General features: G+C 41.9%; 1 protein-coding gene across 2 annotated transcripts; it reads left to right on the forward strand.

The window, feature by feature from the left end:
* Positions 1 to 1285: 1285 nt before the first annotated feature.
* On the forward strand, positions 1286 to 23494 carry GPR63 (G protein-coupled receptor 63). Of its 2 annotated transcripts, none has more exons than XM_028723007.2 (2): positions 1286 to 1729; positions 16885 to 23494. In XM_028723007.2, the coding sequence occupies exon 2, from the start codon at positions 17042 to 17044 to the stop codon at positions 18296 to 18298; it is 1257 nt and encodes a 418-aa protein (XP_028578840.2). In that variant the 5' UTR covers positions 1286 to 1729; positions 16885 to 17041; the 3' UTR covers positions 18299 to 23494. The 2 variants fall into 2 exon arrangements, with proteins under 2 accessions (XP_028578840.2, XP_028578841.2); XM_028723008.2 differs by lacking the exon at positions 1286 to 1729 and adding an exon at positions 12784 to 12818.
* Positions 23495 to 24117: the final 623 nt, after the last annotated feature.

Below are 24117 nucleotides of genomic sequence, written 5' to 3' on the forward strand. Positions count from 1 at the left end.
ACATTATGTTCAGGGAACAGGGAAAAACTAAAAATGAATGGCCCAGATCTATAAATGTCCATGTGCAACAAAGCATAGTTGTAGAACTACTGCTTTGAAGAGAAGTGGCTGGAGAAGTGGAATTAAATCTATATTGCACATCAAGCAGAGACTAGGGCTACTGAGCAGAACACACTGCATTATTTTAACACCAGTCAGTATATGAAAGGCTATCTGAAAGCCATCAGAGTAGCATAGTTGGTAATGAGACTCTTAATCTAATGGGTCATGGGTTTGAGCCCTATGTTGGGCAAAAGATTCCTGCATTGCAGCCAGTTGGATTTGATGATCTCCTTCCAACCAAAGGAGCCAACTTCTATTGGCCAATGTCCCTTCGCCTCCCAATAAAATATTTGAGGGAGCCAGCCCGCCCACCCCAAATTGATAAGCACTGCCATTCAAATGGTGGGTGGGTGCAGCATCTTGTGATCAATATTTTATTCAAGTTGGCATCCCTGCTTCCAACTTTCCAATTCTATGCTTCTGTGATTCTGCGGCCCTGTCTGGGTTGTGTGTCCCTTTACTACCATGCATAGATGCCAACTCCCTAGGAGCACCCACAAAATTCCCCATAAAGGGGCCGGGCATCCACAAATTTTGGTGCCTGGGCCATGCACGCTGCATGGCACCCATGGCCCTGAGCAGCTGCGCTCAAAGGGCCAAGTTGGCACTCCTGCTACCACACCCTAATTTTACCTCACAACTGAGATACTGAGATCGCTTTCGGCCACATCGCTATTGGGTTGGTGGGCAAAGCTATGACCATGTGGCCTGTTCTTCTGAGCGTGAAAATTGCAATTAACAACTAAAAAAAAAAAGTTTATGTACTTCCAAAAACACTGGCTGATTTTTTTGTTTTGTTTTGTTCGCTAAGCCACCGCAACGCCTGGGGTTTCTCTGGCTGGCGACAGGCAAGAGACCCATCGTCCTTCCTTCCTTGGACTCTTCTCTTGGGCACCTTCCCCCTCCCCTCCATGGCAGAAAAAGCCAGCCAGGCTCCGGCTCCGCTTCTCACGACACCGAGCCGGCCGCTCTTCTGCGCCAAAGGCAGCGTTTACAGCTGCGGCAAGAAGAGGCCCGCGCGCCTCGGAAGGAGCCTCGCGCCGTCCAGGGAAGACGGAGAGAGAGGCAGAGAGCGCGCCGGCTCGCTTGCGCGCGACGCTCGGGCGCCCTGCCAGCCTCCGCCCACCCGGGCCCCTTGGCTCCGCCCCGGGAGCTGGCGACGCCGGCGACTCGTTCATCTCGCCCAGGAGCGAGGCTGGGGCGGGAGGGGGAGCGGGCAGGTTCCTTCTGCCTTCCGCGAGCAGCTGTCTCGCCCGGATAGGCTCGCGGAGCGAATGGGGCGGCTGCGCTGAGGAGGGGTCGGCGGCTGCGTGGGTGGATGGGAGTGGGGGGAAAGGCGGGCTGGGCTGAGGGGTAAACCCAGCCAGAGAGAGAGAGAGAGACCCCGCTCCAGCTCGCAGGCGATGCTCCTCACTTGCTGCCTTGGCCGTCTCCTCCTCCCCCCGTCTTGGAAGCTTTTGTTCTTCTCTCCACTTTGGGGCAGAGGCGAAGTGCTGCAGCCGCCGCCGCCGCCGCCGAAGCCTCGGCTTCCCAGGTCTCTTGTCCGCCAGGAAAGTTCCCGGAGGCAGCAGCCCTCGACTCGCGCCTCCGCCTGCCCAGGACCGGGGCTTGTTATTGTTGTTTGGAGGTGAGGTTAAATCTCAGGGGGAAGAGGAGGAGGTTGGATGGGCAGGAGCAGATGGAGCCGCGTGTGGCTCCCTGGAGCGGGGCTGCGAACGGAGCGAGGGCGAGGGGCTCGAGCGAAACCTCGCCGCGATTCGGAGATGCTGGACTTGGGATCCTGCCCTCCTCCCCCTCCTCGCTCCCGACTTCATATCTTAGAGCACATGCTGCTAGGGGGTAGGGGAGGGGAGGTTGGATGTGATCTAGATACTCCTCCATCACCTTAAAGGGTAGATCTCTCCCCGCAGCTCTTTCAGTGCATTCTTGGGGGGGGGGGAGTAGAGATGGGGATGCACGTTGGTGATGGTGAGTGTGAAATGAAGGGAGCCTTGGATTTACCAGTGTGCGCGCACATATATTTATACATATACATCCACACAGACACAGACAGGGTGCCAACTTGAACAAAATATTGGGGGGGGGGAGGTAAGCCCTGCCCTGCATAATCAATCACAAGACCCGTTTGAATGGCAATGCCCTTCAACTTGGGGTGGTGGTGGCCCCCTCTAATATTTTATTGGGGGGGGCGAAGACCTCTCAGCCCTTAGGAGTTGGCTCCTATGTATTCTGACTACAGAACCAAGGGATGGTATATATATATATATATATATGTATGGTGGTGCTATATGGATGGATGTGTGTTGTTTTGCAAGGTGCCAGAGTACTTTTTGAAAACCAGGAACCCAAATTAGGACCAGATGGATTCCATTGCCTTAATTTATAAAATCAGAGGTCTGCAGTAAGTCCTAGATGTATTGAGGACTGACGCCTCAGACTTCGGCTTTGGCCTTTAATTAATTAATTCCTGCTAAACCCTCCCTGTCTCAAATTAAACTTTGTCTAAAACACCAAGGGCAACTGCAGCATCCTTGGCAGTGATTAAAGAATTGGTGTGTTTAAGTCATTCGGGCACATTAGTTATTCCTTAATACACTTTCACTATCCTCTGTTGCTACAATCAGAGTTATTAGAACCAGAGTGGTAGGGAATTGCATGATTCAGATTTAAACCACATTCCCCCCGCCCCCGTGTGTCCTCCATGTTGGTATTCTGACTACAGAACCAAGGGATGGTATTTAGAAGTGAAATGATATTACTGTATGTACAAACTTACTGTTATGTGGTGGGTTAATAAGGGCTTTCAAACTTCACATACTTATGCTGGCTTTCCTGAAGTGGTAAAATATTGAATCCTGGTTAAAAGGAGAGGAAGTCCTTCACTTCTGAATATATGAGGTCCCTTAACCACATTTTTAAAAGCTGTTAAAAAGAGCTATAACAGAACAGTTTTATATTTTATATATATAAATAAAATACACACACACACACACAAAACATCTGTATGTTGCTCCATAACATGAAGTTCTCTGGGCAGCTACAATAAATAAGGAGCAGTTTTTTTCACTGGACAGTGTTCAGTGGGACTTACTCCAGTGTAAGTGTGTAACCTGGGAGTAAGTCTCACTGAGCTTATGCATGTATGGACATGTAATGTAAAGCACTAATTTATTTCCTTAGTATGTGTTAAGTTTATCTTGTTTTTCTCCTCCCTTTCAGTTTCTGACAGTTAAATCTGGGTTGACTTTATAGCCATGCATTCTGATTATTGAAAGGGGACTGTTTTTGTAGTCATTTGTCGGTAAATGTGAGGGGGGGGGTGTTGGCAACTGCTTATAGGGTGAAATACGTATATTTTAGGAGGGCTGTAATTCAGGTAGGTGGTGAAGGCTCCCTGCCATCTTGTAAGGGAAAGTAAATTCACGGCTAAAATGTAAATGGTTGATTTGCTGGTAACTTCAGAACCAGGGTACTTCAGCTGAATTCAACAGGACATGCAGTTTGATGTGCTTCAATCTAACCCTGTGAATGGTAATTTGGGAGCCCTATTTAGGATGTATGTTTCTTGCAAGTATGTCTTGCAGTGTAACTCTAGCCGGTGTGCATGCTACTGTATGTAATGTTAGAACATTTGAATGGTTCTGTATTTCCTTATTGCAAAGCTTTTTTTGGGTGGCAGCGTGGTTTGTGATGCCAGAATGAACGCAGTTCAAGTGTACACTACTTGCATATCACCACCTGTAAGTTAGTTATTTCTTAGAGTGTGTTGCTGCCTGAATTCATCCTTAGAGAGTTGAAATTCTACTGCAGCTTGCTAAAGCTGTAAATTCTGCAATGACTAAGGCCACGTATAACAGGTAGGCTCTTTGATTAGGCAAACTAGTGAGCATATGCTTTTCTGTGTAGTGTACCTTTTCTGCCTTAATATTTTGGTATGGGTAATAACTTTTAGGAAAAGAGTTTACTCGCATTCTTTGTACTGAGATACTTCATGGAGATAAATAAAAGGCAACTTGTGAAAGCAACAATATTACTTTTTGCAGAACTGTGTTTTAATTTAAAGCATCCCTCCAGAGTTTCTAACTCACCAAATCAGGTGCAGCTTACCAGCCACGTGACCTCAGGGAGGCAACAAAACTTGGTGGGTTTTATCAAGCACTTGGTAGGATGCCTATGTGGCTGCTAGGCTGCATTAGGCCTTGTGGGTTGCAAGTGGTACAGGCATGTCAGAACAGCTCACTCCTGCTTTGTCATGAAGACTGCAGTGTGCATTCCCAAGAGGAATGTGGAAAAGTTATTCTCTTCAACTCTTTTTTTATATATTACGTTTTATTAAGTTTCCAGGCTGCGGAGTTCATGACAAACTGTGTAGTAAAGAGAGAATGAGGCACTGATATAGTGTAGATTACTGCATTAAAACCACTTTTGAAGTGCTCTCTGGATGGGATTACTTCCAAACAAGTAGCTACGGAATTACAGCTTTTTTTTTTCATAGATAGGCTGTGTCTGGATCTCTCTTTAATAAGTGAGATAGATATTTCCAATGTTACTTTGAAAAGCCATCCAGTGTGCCTACAGTATGTAACTTTCCCTGTTGCACACATTCCAAATAATGCTTATTGCTTTGAGAGATGCAGGGGCGTATGAAGTGTGGGGCGGAGGGGGTGGGTTGCCCCGGGTGCCACTCTGGTGTGTGTGTGTGTGTGACAAGATGGCCCCTGCTTCCCCGCAGCTGTAGAGAGGCCGAGGGTGTGAGCAGTCAGTATGGGCGCTGCTTGTGCGGTGTCTGTATGGGCTGCCGCTCTCTTGCGCCACCCATGTGGGCATCCATACGGGCTGCCTCTCACATAGCGACCGTATGGGCTGCTGCTCTCGCGCGCCATCCATACAGGCGTCTGTATGGGCTGCCTCTTGCGCCACAGCCTGTATGGCTGGCGCACACGAGCGGCAGCCCATATGGAGTGTGCATGTGCGGCAGCCCATATGGACGTTGTGTGTGCATCACTGGGCGGTTCCTCCGCCACTAGAGAGATGGGCAAGTTACTAAAGTGTATGACAGCATTTCAGCCTATGTATAAGTGCCAGTAGAACATTGTTAAATTTGGAAATTTTACTTCTTTAAATCATTCAGTAGCATTTTTCATACTTTTATATATCACAGTTATTTTAGCAATGCGAGCAAGAGTTTGAAATCTTAAGTGGGACCTTACTCCCATGTGAGGTGTTTAGGATTGGGATATGAAGATTTAGTTTACCTGAATGCTTGTCCCAGTTGCCATGACTTCATTGTAGGTTGTTCAGTGAGTTGTTTCTGACTTGATGATGTAGTATTAAAACGGTTAATTTTAACTGGTGGAAGGACAGGGCTAGCTAGCATGATCCCAGTCTGTGTTAGTGTGCTATTAGAGTAGCCTTAGGTAAAGATCTCTTTTCCATGAGAGTTTATCCTTCAGTAAAGAAGTGCAAACATTCCTACAATAAGTCTGGCTACGAGTCTCAAAGTATGCTCCTTGCTAGTGTTTAACAAGCTATTTGCTTTTAATAATAATAATAATAATAATAATAATAATAATAATAATAATTTATTATTTATACCCCGCCCATCTCCCATCTTGCTGAGTTTCCCCAGCCACTCTGGGCGGCTCCCAATCAAGTGTTAAACACAGTACAGCGTTACATATTAAAAGCTTCTCCTGAAAATTATAGGATCTGTCACCTTGTATAGCTGTATGTAGTCATAACGTTGCCCCCACTTTGGGGCTGTGTCGCTGCTATAAAATAATAATAAACTCTTGGGTTCCCAATACCAAAAAAGAGGAAGCTTACACACACAGGAGATGCACAAAAACATTTCAGGCAATATTTAAACCAGAAATGGGAACCTGTGGCCTCCTGGCATTCTTGGACTCTAACTTGCATCACCCTGACTTTTTGCCAAGTGGACTGGCATTGCTGGAGTTGGAGTCCAACAGCCTTAGGCGCTAACATCTAAAAGCAATATGCTGAGTATTCAACTCAGCAGTTTTCTGGTTGGACAGTAATATGCAGATTTTTTCAAAACTACCAAATTTTCACCCACAACCTTTTATCTTGGAAACATCCCCGCTGCTTGTCTTAGTAGCTTCTGTGTATGGGCCAAACATTCACTTTCATCCTCAAAAAGGAGACCCTTGCGCAACACTCATTTATTTTGAGTTTCTTTAGCTTGTGCAGGAGAACTTCCTGGACGACTGCACTCTTTGCCAGTACTTTGGCCGTTATCAAGTACATATTCAGAGATTCAAGTGTTGAGTACCATGAGTATTCAAACTTGTGTCCATTAACCTGCTTATTTTGTACAGTAGCCAAACGTTAGCATTCATCAATGGATAAATGTTTTTTTAAACAGGCTAGTTGTCTTTTAGTCTATGGAATTAAAGTGAAACTCTTAATGGCATAAGAGGCCCTCAGGCCTTTTAAGTTAATAAAGTTTATAACCTTTCCAGACTTCCTGTTATGGACTGTATAGCTGGCAGCTTGATTTGTGAAATGCAGAATAATCAACCATCCAGAAGTCTTAAAGACAAAGAACACTTGGGCTGCAAGTCTGAATCTCATTATATGTATATTAGATTATACTGGAATCAGCAGGGTTTACACATAACAGAATACAGTGGTAACTCAGGTTAAGAACTTAATTCCTTCTGCAGGTCTGTTCTTAACCTGAAACTGTTCTTAACCTGAGGTACCACTTTAGCTAATGGGGCCTTCTGCTGTGGCTGCGCCACCGGAGCACGATTTCTGTTCTCATCCTGAAGCAAAGTTCTTAACCCGAGGTACTATTTCTGGGTTAGCGGAGTCTGTAACCTGAAGCGTCTGTAACCTGAAGCGTCTGTAACCCAAGGTACCACTGTATAGGACTCCAGTCATAAATTGTGGGCCAACAAATTAAAATGCCTTCTCCTTGACATTTTAGATTTGGAAGTGTGGGCGCTTTTTATTTTTTAAAAATAGGTTATTTATAGCACTTGGATTCTGATGTTACATAGTACAGCAGAGGACTGTACCATATGCTTATGTGAATCATTGATTCACCTCTAAGACCTTATTAATGCAACCTTTTTGGTTTAATGCTTAATTCATCTCTGCTCCAGTTGTGTTCCAGAACTTTGTGCTGCCTAAGAATCTGTGTGGTTTTTTGACTCATCGGTTCAAGTATGGGATGGCTGAACCTGGAAAGAAGGAATAGACTTTGTTCCTATGCTGGGTTTGAGAACTATACAGCTGCAGGAGTAATTTTTTTCTGGTGGGGCAGGAGGGATGAGAGTTGCTTCTGAAGGAGTAGGAAATCTAATACTGACTCAGTAGGAAAAGACTTCATTGATTCCTTTTGGCTTTTGAAATGGATACCATGCTGTGAAGATACAATATTACTAGTGCTTTTAGTATGGAGCTTAGTAATTCAGCCACAAAAGTGCTATGTGTGGAACTAGTTTCCAGATCCTTCATTTTTGCCTCTTAGAGCAAGCTTGTTTTCTCCTGCACCGGAGGGTAAGGACCTGAACCAATGGCTTCAAGTTACAAGGAAGGAGATTCTGACAAAACATCAGGAATGACTTTATGATTCTAAGAGCTTGTTTGACAGTGGAACAGATGCCTTCAGAAGGTGGTGGACTCTCCTTCCTTGGAGGTTTCGAAGCAGAGGTTGGACGATCATCTGCAATTGATGCTTAAGTTGAGATTCCTGCATTGCAGGAGGTTAGACTAGATGACGCTTGGGGTCACTCCCAGCTCTACAATTCTATGATTCCATGATAATAACTTTAGTAAAATAACCATTCTAGTGTGCATAGGACATTTATTTTTATGTTTTTGATGAGGGTCTAATCATACAGCCACCATCTGCAGCCTCCAATGGTACAGTATAGGAGCAGTTTTACTATGCAATGAGCTTTTTTGTCTGGAGAGTGTCTCAGTAACTTATAATTGAAATAAATTGTAAATTATCCTAAATGGTACTAAATCCCTAATGTAGCTGAATAGTTTAAAATACTTCTGCAAGAACAAATAAGTTCTGAGCTACTCTTCCATGAAATTATCTTTAGCCAATTTTAGGTTTTGTGTGTTTTACAAAAATGGCACAATAGCAATCAAGAGTAGGTTAGCTCCAGCTTTTTGTGGAACAAAGGCTTATCACCAGCTCTACCCAAATCCTATTTTAGCATCCATATGCAGAATATTCTGGTTAGCTTTGCTAACATGTTTTATGCTATAAGATTTACTGCCCCAAAATGCACTCTGAGTAGCTTCAGGCAGTCAAAAGAAGTGTTAGAAAGGAGCACAGGTGAGTTGTACCTTCTCTCATGCTTGCTTAAACCATCTGAAGCTGAGACTATGCACCTGCATCCATAGGATGATGATCAGATCACACAAACACACACTTATCTCATCATGAAAGATGGTGTGGGCTCACTTACAGATGTCCTAAACAAGAGCCAGTATGGATTTTCCAATCACTGCTGTTAGTTTGGAACACTGACTGGCATGTTTAGTTATAATTTTCTGCAGCTGACTCACAGTATGTGCTATACAGCAAGCTCCCACACCACCTTGAATCTGTGGTGATAGTGTAGGACTTTCTTCCCCCCTGCCCAGAGGCTCTGAATAGTCCTAGCCAATGACGACTCCTTACATTGCCAAATAGTTTTCTAAATTTGCTTCCATATTTTTTTAAGCACCATCTCCCAGTTTATTTTTCTCCTTCCTGTCTCCATATATATATTGTACAGAGCTTTCTATATTTTATTTAAAGTTGCATTAAGATTACAGTGGTACCTCGGGTTAAGTACTTAATTTGTTCCGGAGGTCCGTACTTAACCTGAAACTGTTCTTAACCTGAAGCACCAGTTTAGCTAATGGGGCCTCCTCCTGCTGCCGTGCCGCCGGAGCACGATTTCTGTTCTCATCCTGAAGCAAAGTGCTTAACCCGAGGTAATATTTCTGGGTTAGCGGAGTCTGTAACCTGAAGCGTATGTAACCTGAAGCATGTGTAACCTGAGCTACCACTGTATGCAGAATTATGGTGTGATTTCTAAGTGTTAGGTGACATCTAGGATTTCCCCTTCCTGAATGAGGGTTAGGTTCACAAACAGGGTGCTTCTGTGAGTAGAAGCACTTTCATGAAGCAAAAATGTTGGATATCATCTAAAATGCTGAATGTGTACTTACACTGGTTTTTCTTGTCTTAAGATAAGAATTGGGAATAGGCTGCAATGACCAATGCAGATTAAGTAAGGACACTCAGATGCAAACGTATTTGCGTCCTGCTACCAACTAAATTGCTTTCAGCATGAGTGTTTGAAAATGTGTTTCAATGTCCATATCCACATTCTGCTTCTACGGCTTGTGCAACCGTAACTAGTACTGGATGTGGAATGACAATTTTCCAGTGACAGAAATGTCACTAAAAGAAAAGGAGAAAGAAATCCACACTGAAATGTAAAGGCAAAGTCTAGCGCTTGGAATGCTGTAAAGTGCAGGTGAGGGATTTATTTGCATTGCATTTTCAATCACAACCATTGAAAAATAAAAGCTTGATAGTCAGACCTTCTGACACCTACACCAGCCAGGACATATGATGTCAGTCAAAGCTCTACCCACATGAACACAATAAAAATGGGATACCATAGGGAAAATTTACTGTGCCAGATTATCACAGAATTTAGAAAGTAGTGGAGGTGGAAAGCGTAAGATCTATTAATACCATGATAACCACCACAAATGAGCATAGGAGTGATGGATTTCAATACCTAGTCTGGTCTGGAATGAAGCAGGTGAAAAGGAAGTGCATTTGGTTATATGAACTTAAAGGAAGTAGACAATAGATGTAATTAAAAAGTGAAGGTGTTCTAGGGAGAGCCAGGGAGCTCTTTCCTGTCAAGGGCTGGATTTGCTAGGGGGAAATTATTATTCAGGGGTTGCATGCCACCAAAGGGAAGGATTCTTTAACCCTCTCTGCCAACCCCTTTTTACTTTCCCTCTTAGTTTCATTGGGAACAGATTATTGTTGCCAGAAATCTGAACTGATCACTTGTGTTGACTCTCCGCCTCCCTGCACCCCTCCATCTGATTTTGCTCGCTTGTCCTCCTGGTTTTCCCATCCTTCCCTCTGGGTGCTCTTCCCACCCAAGTCTGCATGAAAGCCAAGGACCACATGTTCCCTGTCTCTGGGCCAGGGCAAGGAAAGTGACAGAAGATAGCATAGAAAAGGAGAAGAGCCTGCAAAAGCAAGTGGATTCAGAGATGGGTATAATGGCCGGGTTGGGCATTTTGTGTGTGTGGCTGATAGCAGTATCAGTCTTGACTGTGCCAAGCACAGCTACAGATGGCATAAATGAGGAATGGTGGAGAGGGACGAAGGAGCTGAAAGCAGATAAACACACATGGAAAGTGGGAAGGTGTGTGGGAGAGCTGTACAGATCCAAATCTGAAATAACAGTGAAACTAAGACTCTGAGACCAAGAGATTTGAGACTACTTTTACTTTACGTGGAGGCCTCCGTACTACATGGCCAACTGCTTTTGAAACTGAGGGAGTTTCAAAAGCTGGTTATGACATGTCTGTTCAAAGAAAACAGGCCCTTGTGTAAGCCTAATTAGTCCATTTTATCCCAAGTATGATCTGGAGAGCATTTGCTCTGTGTAATGCACTTATTCCTCATTTGCCGAGCAACTTGTCCAATTGTAGCCCATTGAAACAAGTGGGAAGGAGCTTCAAAAGTTTTGCTTTGTTAAATTACATTATTGTAACCTTCATTCTACATCAAACTGAGGGCAGAAACCTCAAAATCTTTTGCTGTTTACTGTGTCTGGTGCCTAGCGTGCGTGTCTGGCAGAGACGGGTGCTCAAAATACTTTGAGCAAACCTAAACTGGTAGCTATTTGATGTTTCAGTTGTGGGCTGAACATAATAAGCATTTTATATATAATAATCCAGGCTCTCTCCCCAATTATTTACAGCTAGCCACACTATTTGTTTTATTAGCGTGATTAATTACGTTAGTGACTTTGCATGAGTGGTAGTATAAATTCCTTTGTAGTCTATTTCTGGTGTAGATAGGAACATGGTTGTAAAATTTAGAAGCCTGTAGCCAGATGGATTAAAGTGTTGCTAAGGAAACAGACTTGGAAATGAAGTGGCAGCAGACTGTCCACAGAACATCATGCTGTTTGGAACTGGTATTTTAGGTTCATGCAGATAGATAAAACAGAAGTATGAAATATTAATTTCCTGACTTTTTGAAAATACCATGTTAATTTTTATTGCTCATTAATGTATACAAAGAACTCTACATGCTTTCCCTGTATCACAAAAAGTGAGAAGTCCACAGCAGTTTAAAGGGCACTCCAGTGGTTGGCCTCGTCTAGGTACAGATGTGGTCCATCACCTACTTAACTTAAGCAGTGATACGGGTCCCAGTTACATGTTTCTCAGGACTTGAGTGTTGAGTTGAAGAGCAGTGATAGTCAGAATGTTAACAGAATTTAATTCATCTTGAAAACACAAGTGACGTTTGGATCTGTTTAGCAATGTTGGAAGATGGTGACTTGCTCAAGGGAACTTTGTGTCTTGCCAGATGATGGGTAACAGCTAAATTATACATTTTTTTAAAAATGAGGGATCAACCATTGCACATTTTTTTGCTCCCAGCAGTCTTAGATGCAATCTGAAACCTGTTTAGCACCTAAGAGAGCCTAATATGCATTTCTACTACTTTCTCCCAAATTCCATCTGTAGACTGACTAAATGCAGATTACGTGAGTTCAATGTCAACTGACATTTTTCTCCCTTGCTTGGTTTACCACCAAGCTTGGTGAAATGTTCTGGAGCTCAAAAACTTGCACATTATTTTGTGTCATTATGGGTTGGTTATCAGGCAACCCCCCCCCCAAACAGTGTGCAAGGGTTTGAGTTTGGGCCAATGTGGCTTATGGGAATCTTTCCTGTAAGCCAACATGTCTACCTTTGCTATTCAAAAGGTGTTCCTTCCTTCTCAGATGATTCCTTGTATATACAGGGGCAAAGCAAAACGACTCAGTGCCTCTTTGGGGAATATAGTTGAAGAAGGCCTTCAAGCAGGGAAGTTGCACACCAGGAAGGGGGCCTGGCTTTTTGTTACAGTTTGATTTTTTTTTTTATGTTAACTTCTATTCTGCTCAAGAGCTAACTTTCTTTATTTTAAAATCATTTGGGAAATGCTTTTGGTATTAACACGAGGTGGAATTCAGCCCCACGCTCTTCAAGTCATTCCATCTGCGTGAGGGTTGCTGCTTCCCTCTGCACTCTGTTCTGGGGTATTTCTGCCCCCCCCCCAGCTGGACCTATTGCAGGGCGCATTGGGGGAGGAGAGCGGGGAAAGCCCTGTCATGTAAGGTGGAAGTTCTTGCTAATGGGGTTGGCTAGGTGAATCACACTCCCTGTATTTTCAACTGCACCAAAGCTGTTTTTTTCTTTGTTGGGTTTGGGGGCTTAGGTCTTCCCCTCCCCCCATTGCTTAGTATTGACACTGCTACCATCCCCCCCCCCCCATTTTTGCTTATCTGGAATTTTCATAGACTGGAAATCATTATTCTGTGGAATTTACTACCAAGCATATGTTCTGAGGATTGTATTTTTATTCATGTCAAGCAGGTGTTTCCTGTGAACCTATTTGGCATGGATTTCTGAGGAGTTGATAGGTGAGCATAGGATTTAGTTCGATTGTGTGGAGCCCATTTTTTTTGTTTCCTCAACTTGGTGGGAGAATGTTGGCAGTAAAAAAGTACAGTAGTTCATGTAATGCAAACAAAAGTTATGAGGCCTTGATCTCAATGTGAAGTGAAAACCATTTTGGGTGTCCTATTATGCCTTTTCTGATTGCATTCTTAATAATAAATGGTTATCTACTTTGCCTACTCTCATGCAGGCTGCAGTGTGTGGGTGGAATTTCTGTGTTTCCAGTTATTGTTGGATGCTGGGCTGAGTGCGGGCATAAAGCCCATTTGAATCTAGAGGGGCTGCTCTGGAGTAAATGGGCTGTGGATCATAGCCGCATTATGCTGATGCTGAATTGCCAGGTATGAATCCAGCAGTTTTGAGAATGCTCACCAAACTGCACTGTTCCATACTATAGATCTGTAAAATCTATACATTTTATATATTTATAGTCCCACTAGGACCTGGACTGTAAATTTCACAGATCTATAGGCCAAGACAGTGTAGCTACATATAATTGTTGCCACCATGGATAGGATATAGACATCAGTGCTGTCCAACCAGCATTCAGGTCCGGGCTTTTGGCTAATACCTGATTTGGTTGACTGTTGGGGCCGGGCTTGCTTTGATTTGCTCTGCCTATAAAGTTTGAGAATCAACTAAGACTGCAGTCCTTTAATAGCTTACCTGACAGTAAGACCCATTTAACTTCTGATTCTTAACGCCTTGTGAAGATGTACATTGTATGTTAAACTGTGATGTTTAGAGACAAGTAGTGAATTATATACAGTGGTACCTTGGGTTACAGACGCTTCAGGTTACAGACTCTGCTAACCCAGAAATAGTACTTTGTGTTAAGAACTTTGCTTCAAGATGAGAACAAAAATTGTGTGGCAGCGGCGCGGTGGCAGTGGGAGGCCCCATTAACTAGAGTGGTACCTCAGATTAAGAATAGACCTCCAGAAAGAATTAAGTTCTTAACCCAAGGTACCACTGTATTTCCAGTACTACTGATAGGAATAATTGTTTGAATCTAGTACAGAAACTATATGACACGCTGTCTTGACGTTTTATTAACTTTTAGCCTCTATGATTGCAGGCAATGCTTTAGAGCAGTGCATAAGCCCCTTTCACATGCTAGGGTCTTTTTCACCAGCATAGTGATCAGTATCTTCCTTCATGATATTGTCCATAAGCATCTGGGTTGGAAGAACAGCCAGTGGGGATGGACTTTTTATGGTAACAGCTCTTACTAGAATAGATTGAAGCAACTTCTTCGGGAATTACTGAAGATGTTGGCTGTAGGGGAAGCTCTTCTAAGTTCTGGCAGTGCTGAATGCTTGCTAGCAGTCATGTTTCATACAACTGGCATATTGGACTAGTCTGTGAAATACTATTGCAATTTATTGCTGATATTTACTTACCTTTGTTCAGCAGAACAGCAATGATAAATCTTTATTAGTAATTACAGGATGTCATCTGTCCAACAATCTTTGACTTCATTTGAGCCACAAGCATTAGTCTGTCAGTTATTGAATTAATGCTGAAACAAATGAAAGAGCTGCCTAGGCTGATAAGTTTTTGAAAGAGAAAATCAAATGGTGATTATCTCCTTGAGAATGCAGTCCCCCCCCCCCATTAAAATTTTATTGTTCTTTTATAATCTCTTCCTTCATAAATTGGATGTACATAATAATGTCATTTACTTAGGTCACAGAACTGGGGGAGAAAACTTCTAAGATGGCTTCATGACCCCTTTGAGCTATTATTTCCCTTTGAAGGGAATAAGAGCCTTCCTAAGTACCCAATTTAATTTTGTTTTTATGGTTACATAAATAATAGCAGTGAAAGGCTTGGTATAGGGTGCAACTGACTGCTCTTACAATTCATCGACTCAATTTTTAAAAACCAGCACCAGATTAACATTTTTATCCCAGGTAAACAGTATCTTGTTCATGAAGTATAAAAGAACATACAAATTGTTTTAAGATGACAGGTTGAAACCAGTTACTATCACTTCCTTCATTTTATCTGAATCTAATAATGAAGTTCAGCCATTATATAGGGGGAAATGTGTGGGAATGCATTAGATACTTGCAACTTGGTGGTCTTTGGACTGCCACTTAGACTGCAATCCTGACCCTGCTTACCTGGGAGTAAGTCCCACAGAATACAGTAGGACCTACTTCTGAGTAAACATGGTTAGGATTGTGCTGTAACTCAACTTCATCTTTACTGAAGATTTTGGTAAAGATTTTACTTTTATTTTTACTGCAGATTCATGTGTTATGGGACATTGTACCATTGCTGAAATAGGTCCTACATTTTTAAGGCTATGCTTGCACATTGTGGCTTTTACCGCAAAAGTGGTAGTTGTCACAAAAAGTCCCTCTTCCGTACTGCTGCACTTACAAACATGTGCGCACAAACATTTCCACTGCTCTATGAGACATCACCACAGCAGATCTCAAGCAGGCACACAAAGATGGCTTAAGAAAGTCACTGGTTCCCCCATGGACCACTTGGAATTTGCTGAGTGTCTTGGAGGACCACTTAATAATTTTTCTGCCTCTTGTAGCAATTGTAATGAACTGTACTAGATGCTGTATATGGAACACAGTTTGGAAACCCCTGGCCTAACTGATTCTTCATTCTCCAGAAGTGAGGTGAATTTCTAGACCTTCTCCCTCTCCTGGTGCTATTACATTAATTCACATGAACTTTAGTTCAGTTGAGTTTACAGACCACCTATGCTTCAAAAATCAAACACTACCAGGAACTGGGACATCCTTGAGAATAATCTCAGCAATATATGCCAAGTCTCTAGTTTCTTCACTTAACCTGCTGGTTATTTTTACTGACTTGCCCAATATATGTTAGAAAGAACTGAAGCACATAAGCAGAAACGGCTTCCCCTGTTTTCTGTTATCTTTTATTCTTCACCTGAATTATTTGTTCCTGTCATGCTACCTTTTACATCACTCTCCCGTGGGCTACTGCTGTTAGTCTTTCCGTGCTTCTTGATGTATTATTTGAGTCATAGGCCTTTATGGGCTTTGTTGCCAGAGATTTTTTGCAACTCATCGCAACTCATCGCAACTAAAAATAGCCCAAATTTCATTTCTCTTGCTATTGTAGATTGCATATTTAAGCTTTTTTCCCGGGGGGTGGGAGTGGAGAAAGAAAAGGATAGTCTTGGTTGAAATATACCTAAAATGGTTTGCTAAATCTCACTAAAGTTTTGAAACGTCTTGCCATTGTCCTTGTGTTTATGCCCCAGTTAATTATTAGCATTAGGACATACTCCATCAGCATCGATATCAAAGCTGGGTGAAATGGGAAAGGTGTGTATATGTGAAAGTGGTTAATTGCAGCTCATAGTCGTTTGTAACTGCTGCTTTGGAAATGGGTTTTACTTCAATCTATCTGTAAAGCGGGTATGCAGGCACTGTTGGTGGTGCCTGCAAAGTTCTGGGCAAGGAACCACTTTTGAAAGGGGCATCTAAAGACCCATGGGGGTTGACATTTATTTATAACATTTATATACCACTTGATTATTGGAAAAAACCCCTCAAAGCAGTTTACAAGAAGGATAATAAAATTATCACTAAAAATTTACAACTGTAATTTAAAACTTACAAAGTTAAAATCACAATAGAATAGACTAAAATGAATTAATACTCACACAGACTTCCTAAAGGTCTCCTACTCGCAGCAGAAACTTGTCTGAAGAAAGTTGTGCTGCAAAGGGGTTCCTGCTCCTAAATTATGTCTGAATGTGCCTTTGCAAGGTTCTCAGAAACAGAATCTCACAGGACAATGCATTAGGAAAGAGAGGCTACTATGTACCTTTTTTTTTTTTTTTTGGTACTCTAGGGTTTACTTGTGCAGCTCTTCTGATCATAGCCATATGCAGCACTGCATCCTCCCTTGATTTCTGTAGTAGATGCTTCCCCACCCCCAACTTTGTCTTCAGTATGCGTTAACACTAAGCAAAAGCAACAACATTATACTCGCGTCTAACCTTCTAATTCCTGCTTGATTTTTCAGACCAAAGCACTGCCATGAAGGGTGAAGCTTTACTTTCCCCCTGCTGGATCTCTAACTACGATTTGGGGCATGGCCATGGATCATGACACCACCCTTATATGCTAAAATGCCTTGAAGCCTCTTTATCTCTCCCTTGCATTCTGCTCTGTGGGAAGTGATGTTTTTTTCTGCAATGCTGACGTCTGCTCATTCTGGGACATTCAATGCAACTTTTATTGTCTATGAAAATATGTACGCAAATATCACCACCCCCTCCTTCTTGGTTCGTAGTGGCACAACGCAGCCACTGAAATATCACTTGGGTGCCATGGTTATCACTGAGGTAACTACTCTGACAACCAACACTACAACTGCCCACCCATTGCAACCGGGCTCCAAGAGCTTAAGCCTGCCGCTCCAGGTAATTCTTTCTGCTGCCATGATATTTATACTCCTCGTTTCTTTCCTTGGCAACCTTGTTGTCTGCCTAATGGTCTATCAGAAGACTGCAATGCGATCGGCTATTAACATTCTCCTCGCTAGCCTGGCTTTTGCAGACATGTTGCTTGCCGTGCTGAACATGCCTTTTGCTCTGATAACTGTCATCACAACCCGGTGGGTTTTTGGGAATATCTTCTGCAGAGTCTCGGCCATGTTTTTCTGGCTATTTGTCATCGAAGGGGTGGCCATTCTGCTTATCATTAGCATTGACAGGTTCCTTATAATAGTTCAGAGGCAGGATAAGCTGAATCCATACCGGGCAAAGTTCCTCATTGCTGTCTCATGGGCTGCAGCCTTCGTAGTTGCTTTCCCGCTTTCTTTGGGAAACCCCAACCTGCTACCTTCCAGAGCACCTCAGTGTGTGTTTGGCTACACAACAAGCCCTGGCTACCGTGCCTATGTGATACTGGTGGTACTGATTTCATTTTTCATCCCGTTCTTGGTAATGTTGTATTCTTTTATGGGCATCCTCAACACTGTACGGCACAACGCAGTTCGCATCCACAGCCACCCAGATAGCATATGCCTCAGCCAAGCTAGCAAACTTGGTCTCATGAGCCTTCAGAGACCCTTTCAGATGAACATTGATATGAGCTTTAAAACTCGTGCCTTCACCACCATATTGATTTTGTTCATTGTCTTCATAATCTGCTTGGCGCCCTTCACCACCTACAGCCTTATTGCCACATTCAACAGCCACTTCGATCAGAAGCACAACTTCTTCGAGATAAGCACTTGGCTCCTTTGGCTCTGCTACCTCAAGTCTGCCCTAAACCCATTGATTTACTACTGGAGGATCAAGAAATTTCACGATGCATGCTTAGACTTGATGCCGAAGTACTTCAAGTTTTTGCCACAGCTACCTGGTCACACCAGAAGACGTATCCGGCCTAGCGCAGTATATGTGTGTGGGGAGCACCGGTCAGTTGTGTGAAACTTGCAGCAAAGGGACACTTGTTCTTTTTCTGATGTACGTAAAATTTGGTGGATTTAAATACAATGGCTTCTTTAGCTGCCATGTTTGTAACTTTAGTACGTATTCCAGCTACCATGTGCAATTTCAAGAGAGAGATCATATTTGGACTTTGCTACTGGAGTATATGACTAAACAAAGATATTGGCTACAAACCCAAAAAGCTCCATGTGCACAAAGGAAGAATAATGCAGAGAGAGATTTCTGTTTGCCACAGCAGCTTCCACTGCTGCAGTTTAGGTTCCTCCTTCAGCAGATACAACTTCAAAGAAAACTCCTGCTATGTGCAGTTTCCCCCCTTGCACACGTGTAGCTTTCTGTGGATTGTGGCCACTACCTACAGCTTTCTGCAGTGGAGAGGAAGACTTATTTGAATTATTTCTCAAGTTTGATGCTCAATGACTGCAGGTCCACTTAATTGTAGATGTTTTTAATGCTGCTATTTTATGGTACATTGGGCTGAATACTTACTTTTTAAAAAAATAAAAGATGTTACTGTTTTATGCCAACATAGGCCGCATATCCACTATGTATTTAGAGCAGTATCATACCACCTTAAATAGTCATGGCTTCCTCCAAATAATCCTGGGAACTGTAGTTTGTTAGGGGTGCTGAGAGTTGTTAAGAGATCCCTATTCCTTTCACAGAGTTACAATTCCCACAGCTCCCAGGGAAGAAGGATTGATTGTTAAACCACTCTGGGAATTGTATCTCTGTGAGGGAAATAGGGATCTCCTAACAACTCACTGCACCCGTAACCAACTATAATCCCCAGGGTTCATTGAAGGAAGCTATGGCTCTTTAAAGTGGTTTGATACTGCTTTAAATGTATAGTGCAGATGGGACCATAGCAGAGCCAAAAGGTCTCTATTTAATTTAACATTTCCAAGAGTTGTAGTGATATTCAAAATAGATTCTACTTATCTTTGTGCACTTTAAAAAGAACTGTATAGGGGTGTTTTGTTTTTGTGTGTTTTGTTTCTTCCTGCAAGGGTTTAGTTTTTTATCCAACTTTTGTAGTGTTTCAGTAAACAATCTTTTAACAAACATTGTTTTCAGAAGGATAGATCTGCAAACACTGAGTTTATGTGAATCTCAGAAGCTCAGTGCATGTCGCTCTAAGTGAGGCTATACATAAATACATTCATTGTGGTCCAGCAGAAGTTAAACATGCTTAGGTCTCATTGAAACCATAACATTAAAATCTATGAATTTTAGTTGCTGAAGCACATGGGATTTTGTTTGGGGTCCTATTGATTTCAATGGGATATAAGCATCTTACATTTCTATGAATTTTACCTGTTCCGTGTCATAGGCTGAGCCCTGACCAAAAACAATTGATGCCATATTGCATTTTTTAAAGTACAGTGGACGCTTGGGTTGCGAACGTGATCCGTGCGGGAGGCACGTTTGCAACCCGCAGTGCTCGTGACTTATGTGTCTGCGATTCGGCGCTTCTGCACATGCGTGAAGAGCGATTTAGCGCTTCTGCGCATGCGCAAGTGCCGAAACCTAGAAGTAACCCGTTCTGGTACTTCCAGGTTCGGCGCGGTGTGCCAACCGAAGCGACTGTAACCCGAGGTATGACTGTATACAAATTTCAGGGTGCAAAGAGCTACTTTATGTATATACCCAATGGAAACTACCATTATTCCTTTGGAATGCCAAGCCTCTAAGTCCATGTCACAAACTGTTTCTGAAACTGCCCTTAGTTTCAAGAGAGATTTGTCACCTGGAATAGTGGTGCAGTTGCTTGAGAAACGTTAGAACAACTCTCCTTTGTGCCTGTGGAACTAATTGTATGGTCTTTTGGATCAAAAAGGAAACAGTACTAACTTTTATTCATAAAGGGACCAGATCTCCACAAGGTACAAATAAAAACTGTTAATATATTGGAGCTATTATTAATGCACTGATTTCTTCTGTATGAGAGGTTTTTGGAGGAGGGAATTCTTTTAAAATGCTTTAGAAAGTGAGAGTAAGCAGGGGTTTCATACTTCCACAGGCATTAATAAGTTATCTTACTTGCATTATCAACCAGATTTAATTCTTCTCCCTCTTTCTTTAGTCAAGTCATTTTGTAGGGTTGCATCAGTTACCAGCTTTACTTGTCTTGATGTTAGCCCTACAAACACCAGGTCCTATCTGAGAAAATATGAAAAAAAAGTATGGAAAATTATGTTAGGAATTACTCGAGAATACTTGCGTGCAATCTGTTAAATGAACTTAAAGATGCCAATATATTAAATCTATCATCAGTTCTACTGTAGTTTACAAGAGGGCTAGATATGTTTTTGCTGGGGTTCTTTTTAACCTAATTGATTTCTTCAGTGGCAGCAAATGACATAACTGAAAACCACTACTTGGTCAAACAGGAAGAAGCAATGCTGTTCCTCTGAAAATTAAGTATATATATTTTTTAAAGTTGTGTTATGGAAGAACATTTCATAGACTGAGGTGTGTTTGCTGTTGATGCTACTTTACCTAACTTATTTTTACTGCAGGGAGAATTCATTGCCTCCCATTAAATCTATTACTAAATGTTATCACTCTCTAACAAAGGAACTTGTCAATGCTGTCAATAACCAGTGCCATTGTTCTGTCTTCCAAAGGAAAGCAACATAACCCGCCTTTATGTGGTAACTGAAAGGGATCCTCACCTTAAAAGGGGCAGCAAGGATGTACTACTGATCATGCTTCTTAATATCTATAAATTGACCTTGGATATCTGAGCTGGGCAAGCTCTACAACACGTAGACATCTGCGCCTAAAAGCTTCCATTGAAGCTGGAAACCTATTCACACAGAACTAGACACACAGGCTTCCCTAGCTTGGACATCCATGCTTAATGCAGAGAACCACATACTGTGGGAGTCCTGTAATCGGTTGGCCATCTTCATGTGCTTAACATTTGAATGGGGGCTATCAATGCAATAAAATATAAATAGAGAGGCGAGAGATATCGGAATTTGTAGGACATTTGTTTTTCATGTATTTCTGAAGAGCAAAATGTTCTTGAAGTTATAGCAGCAAGTTATATGCGGGAAAACAATCTTCCTTCTAGTAGTGCATTTATTTATTTATTTTAGTTGTATCAGAATATGTACTCTTTACAGTGCCTGAGGGATCAGGTCTTGCACCTCCCTATGCAATGCAATCATGTGCATTGTATTACCTACAGAGACAAACACTGGCCTCACTTTTCTATCTTATTTTCTTTATGGGTGCAGGTTAGAGTTCAACACAGCCAGCATATCTTCATACATCGTGAGACAGTTTGGGCATCTCATCCTTTAAAATTGTGGGGTGGTTCTTACATTAAATGGCAGTGTAAGGTATACTCGGGTGTAAATTAGTACTTCTGTTCCTGTGACTGGAAAAGTAAAAGTAGAATGGATTTAAATTTGACCAAATAACACATACCAAACTTCACTAATTGACTACAATGCACAAAAAAATGCTGAAAGGTTTAGACCTTGACATTTGCAGGAAATATTTCTCCTTAAAACTTTTGCATTCAGAAAATAGCTTTCCTATGATGATAAGGCTTTCCTTTGTATACAGGATGATTCTGTAAACAACAAGCATTCTTGAAGCATGAGCCTGTTGTGTTGACTTGGAAGCAAGTCTCACAACATGCAATGGGTCTTGCTCCCACGTTATGCGCCTAGGATTGCAGATGCTGTCTTCAGCCAGCATGCCTTGCTGCACTAGGTGGTGAGGGTATGGCTATGCTTATGCTGTACAACTGTGAATTTACTTTGCAACAGAATTTGGTATCTGATGCAGTATATGACAGCCTGACTTTTTTTAGTGGCTTAGAAGTGAAGAAAAAAAAATCCTGTTTCAACAAAAAGGTTGGAAGTAAGAGGTGACTAGACAAAATGTCTCTCCCTCATTCTCTCTCTCTCTCCCCCCTTTCACCTGCTCTTCTGGTCTTTGTTCTCTGGATTTTTAAATTGTGCTGCACTTGGAATAGGTAAATATTAAAAAGATCTTTGTATGCTAGGAAAGCTATTAACAGGATACTGTGTGTTAAAGGGAAACGTGAGCATGTGTGATTTTAAAATGTGATATTGTGATATAGCACCATTGGCTCTGTTGCTTTTCACATGCTGTTTTAGAACAGTGCCTTGTTCTGTTGGGATGAATTTCTATATCCTCTTACACTTGAGAAGCTTTCACTCCTACTGGTAATCAGCTGCACACATGCATACATTTACACTTCTCTAAAGTTTACACCCGTGTTTACAGAAGTCATTTTGTATGCATTTCAGAAGGCAACAGTGAAGTAGAGATTTCCCCCCTCTCCAGAAAATAAAAAAAAATAATGATGTAAATCATGCCATTAATAAATTTTGGTAAGGACTTTTACCCTTTGTTTATTTTTCAAATACATATTTGCTTGACGTTCCTCCTTTTAATAATGGGGAAACAAAAAAGGGAGGAGATTGCAGTAGGAAGATCAAACTGAATGTGATTTTTAAATATATATATTTATAGCTATCTAAACTACTTGTCAAAACTGTCATGGTTGTACAAACCTGTTGCTAAAGGGGGTTTTCACTGCAAATTATTGAGGGACATTGTACATGCCTTGAGGGGATTTACTACTTTGTGTAGCCTATTTTGTTTGTACAGAGAATAACAGTGGTGTTTCTTCTCCTCCCCTTCTGTTCGGTATTTTTATATATTTTTTAAAATGAATTTATGCATAAGTAGCTTCCCGAGTTTGATATTCTTTCATATATTTACCACCTACAGTTCATGAAACACTGTCCTGACAGAAAGATGTATTAGTTTATTTTTGCTATATGGCAACTAAGCCAATATTATGCACTTGTTGCAGGTGAAAAAGCTATGAATTTCTAAAATCTGTTACTTTATAGAATTGATATTGGTTGTCAATGAAATGAAATGGTTTGACTTTCCTTTCCTTTTTCTTCTTCACAAAGCCAGTATGGATAGGGACACCTCAGATGTAGAGTTCTAAACTAAAGGTGAAGCGTGTATGATGTACATATATTTTCCTTGGAAATAACGGGAAAACAAAGGGGGGGAATGAACTTTGTCTAGCAGTCCAGAAGGAGCCTGCTAATGTTAACCAATCATGTCTATTCTTGAAATGCTGACCTATTAAAAATGTTTTCATAACAATTCAGTTTTTGTGTTTTGTTAGAAAAATCAGAGGCATGGTTTTAGAGCCTTTTGAAGACTAGTGTCTAATATAAGCAATTCTGACCTTTCAGATTTCAAATATAGCAGTAAAATACTTCACAAAAGATTGCAACGTGTCAGGTGGGTGGGAAAAGACAAGTGGCATTTTTTAAAAAAAGTTTCCAAATCCAGGCGCTCTTATTTTCATGTAGATTTCCTGTTCAAGTCCCCAACAGAATCTGCCACACAGTGGAGTTGTCCTAGGTGCTGAAAAGAACGGGCAGTTCCAGGTGGTGTTGAGCTCAATGGGCTACTTCATACACTGGAATGATAATGTTATTGATAATGATAATGATAATCTTTTTTTTATACCCTGCCCATCTGGCTGGGTTAAATAAACATAGGAAGTTTCCTTACATCAGATCACACTATTGGTATGTCAAGTTCTAGCTGAGTTTTGCATATGGGCAGAAGTTCACCCAGATGTCAGGCAAAGGTTTTTCCCATTACCACCACCTTTTACCTGGAGATGCTGGGGACTGAATCTGGGATCTTTACAGAGCATCTTGGCTGATGCCGTAGCATAAAAGGAAATGATTAAAAAACCAGGACAAACATTTTTA

The sequence above is a fragment of the Podarcis muralis genome, chromosome 3, assembly GCF_964188315.1.
Source record: "Podarcis muralis chromosome 3, rPodMur119.hap1.1, whole genome shotgun sequence".
Lineage (NCBI taxonomy): Eukaryota > Metazoa > Chordata > Lepidosauria > Squamata > Lacertidae > Podarcis > Podarcis muralis.

Bases quoted from the DNA above. Each gene is read 5' to 3' on its own strand.
- GPR63 (XM_028723007.2), top strand. From the start codon at position 17,042: ATGTTTTTTTCTGCAATGCTGACGTCTGCTCATTCTGGGACATTCAAT.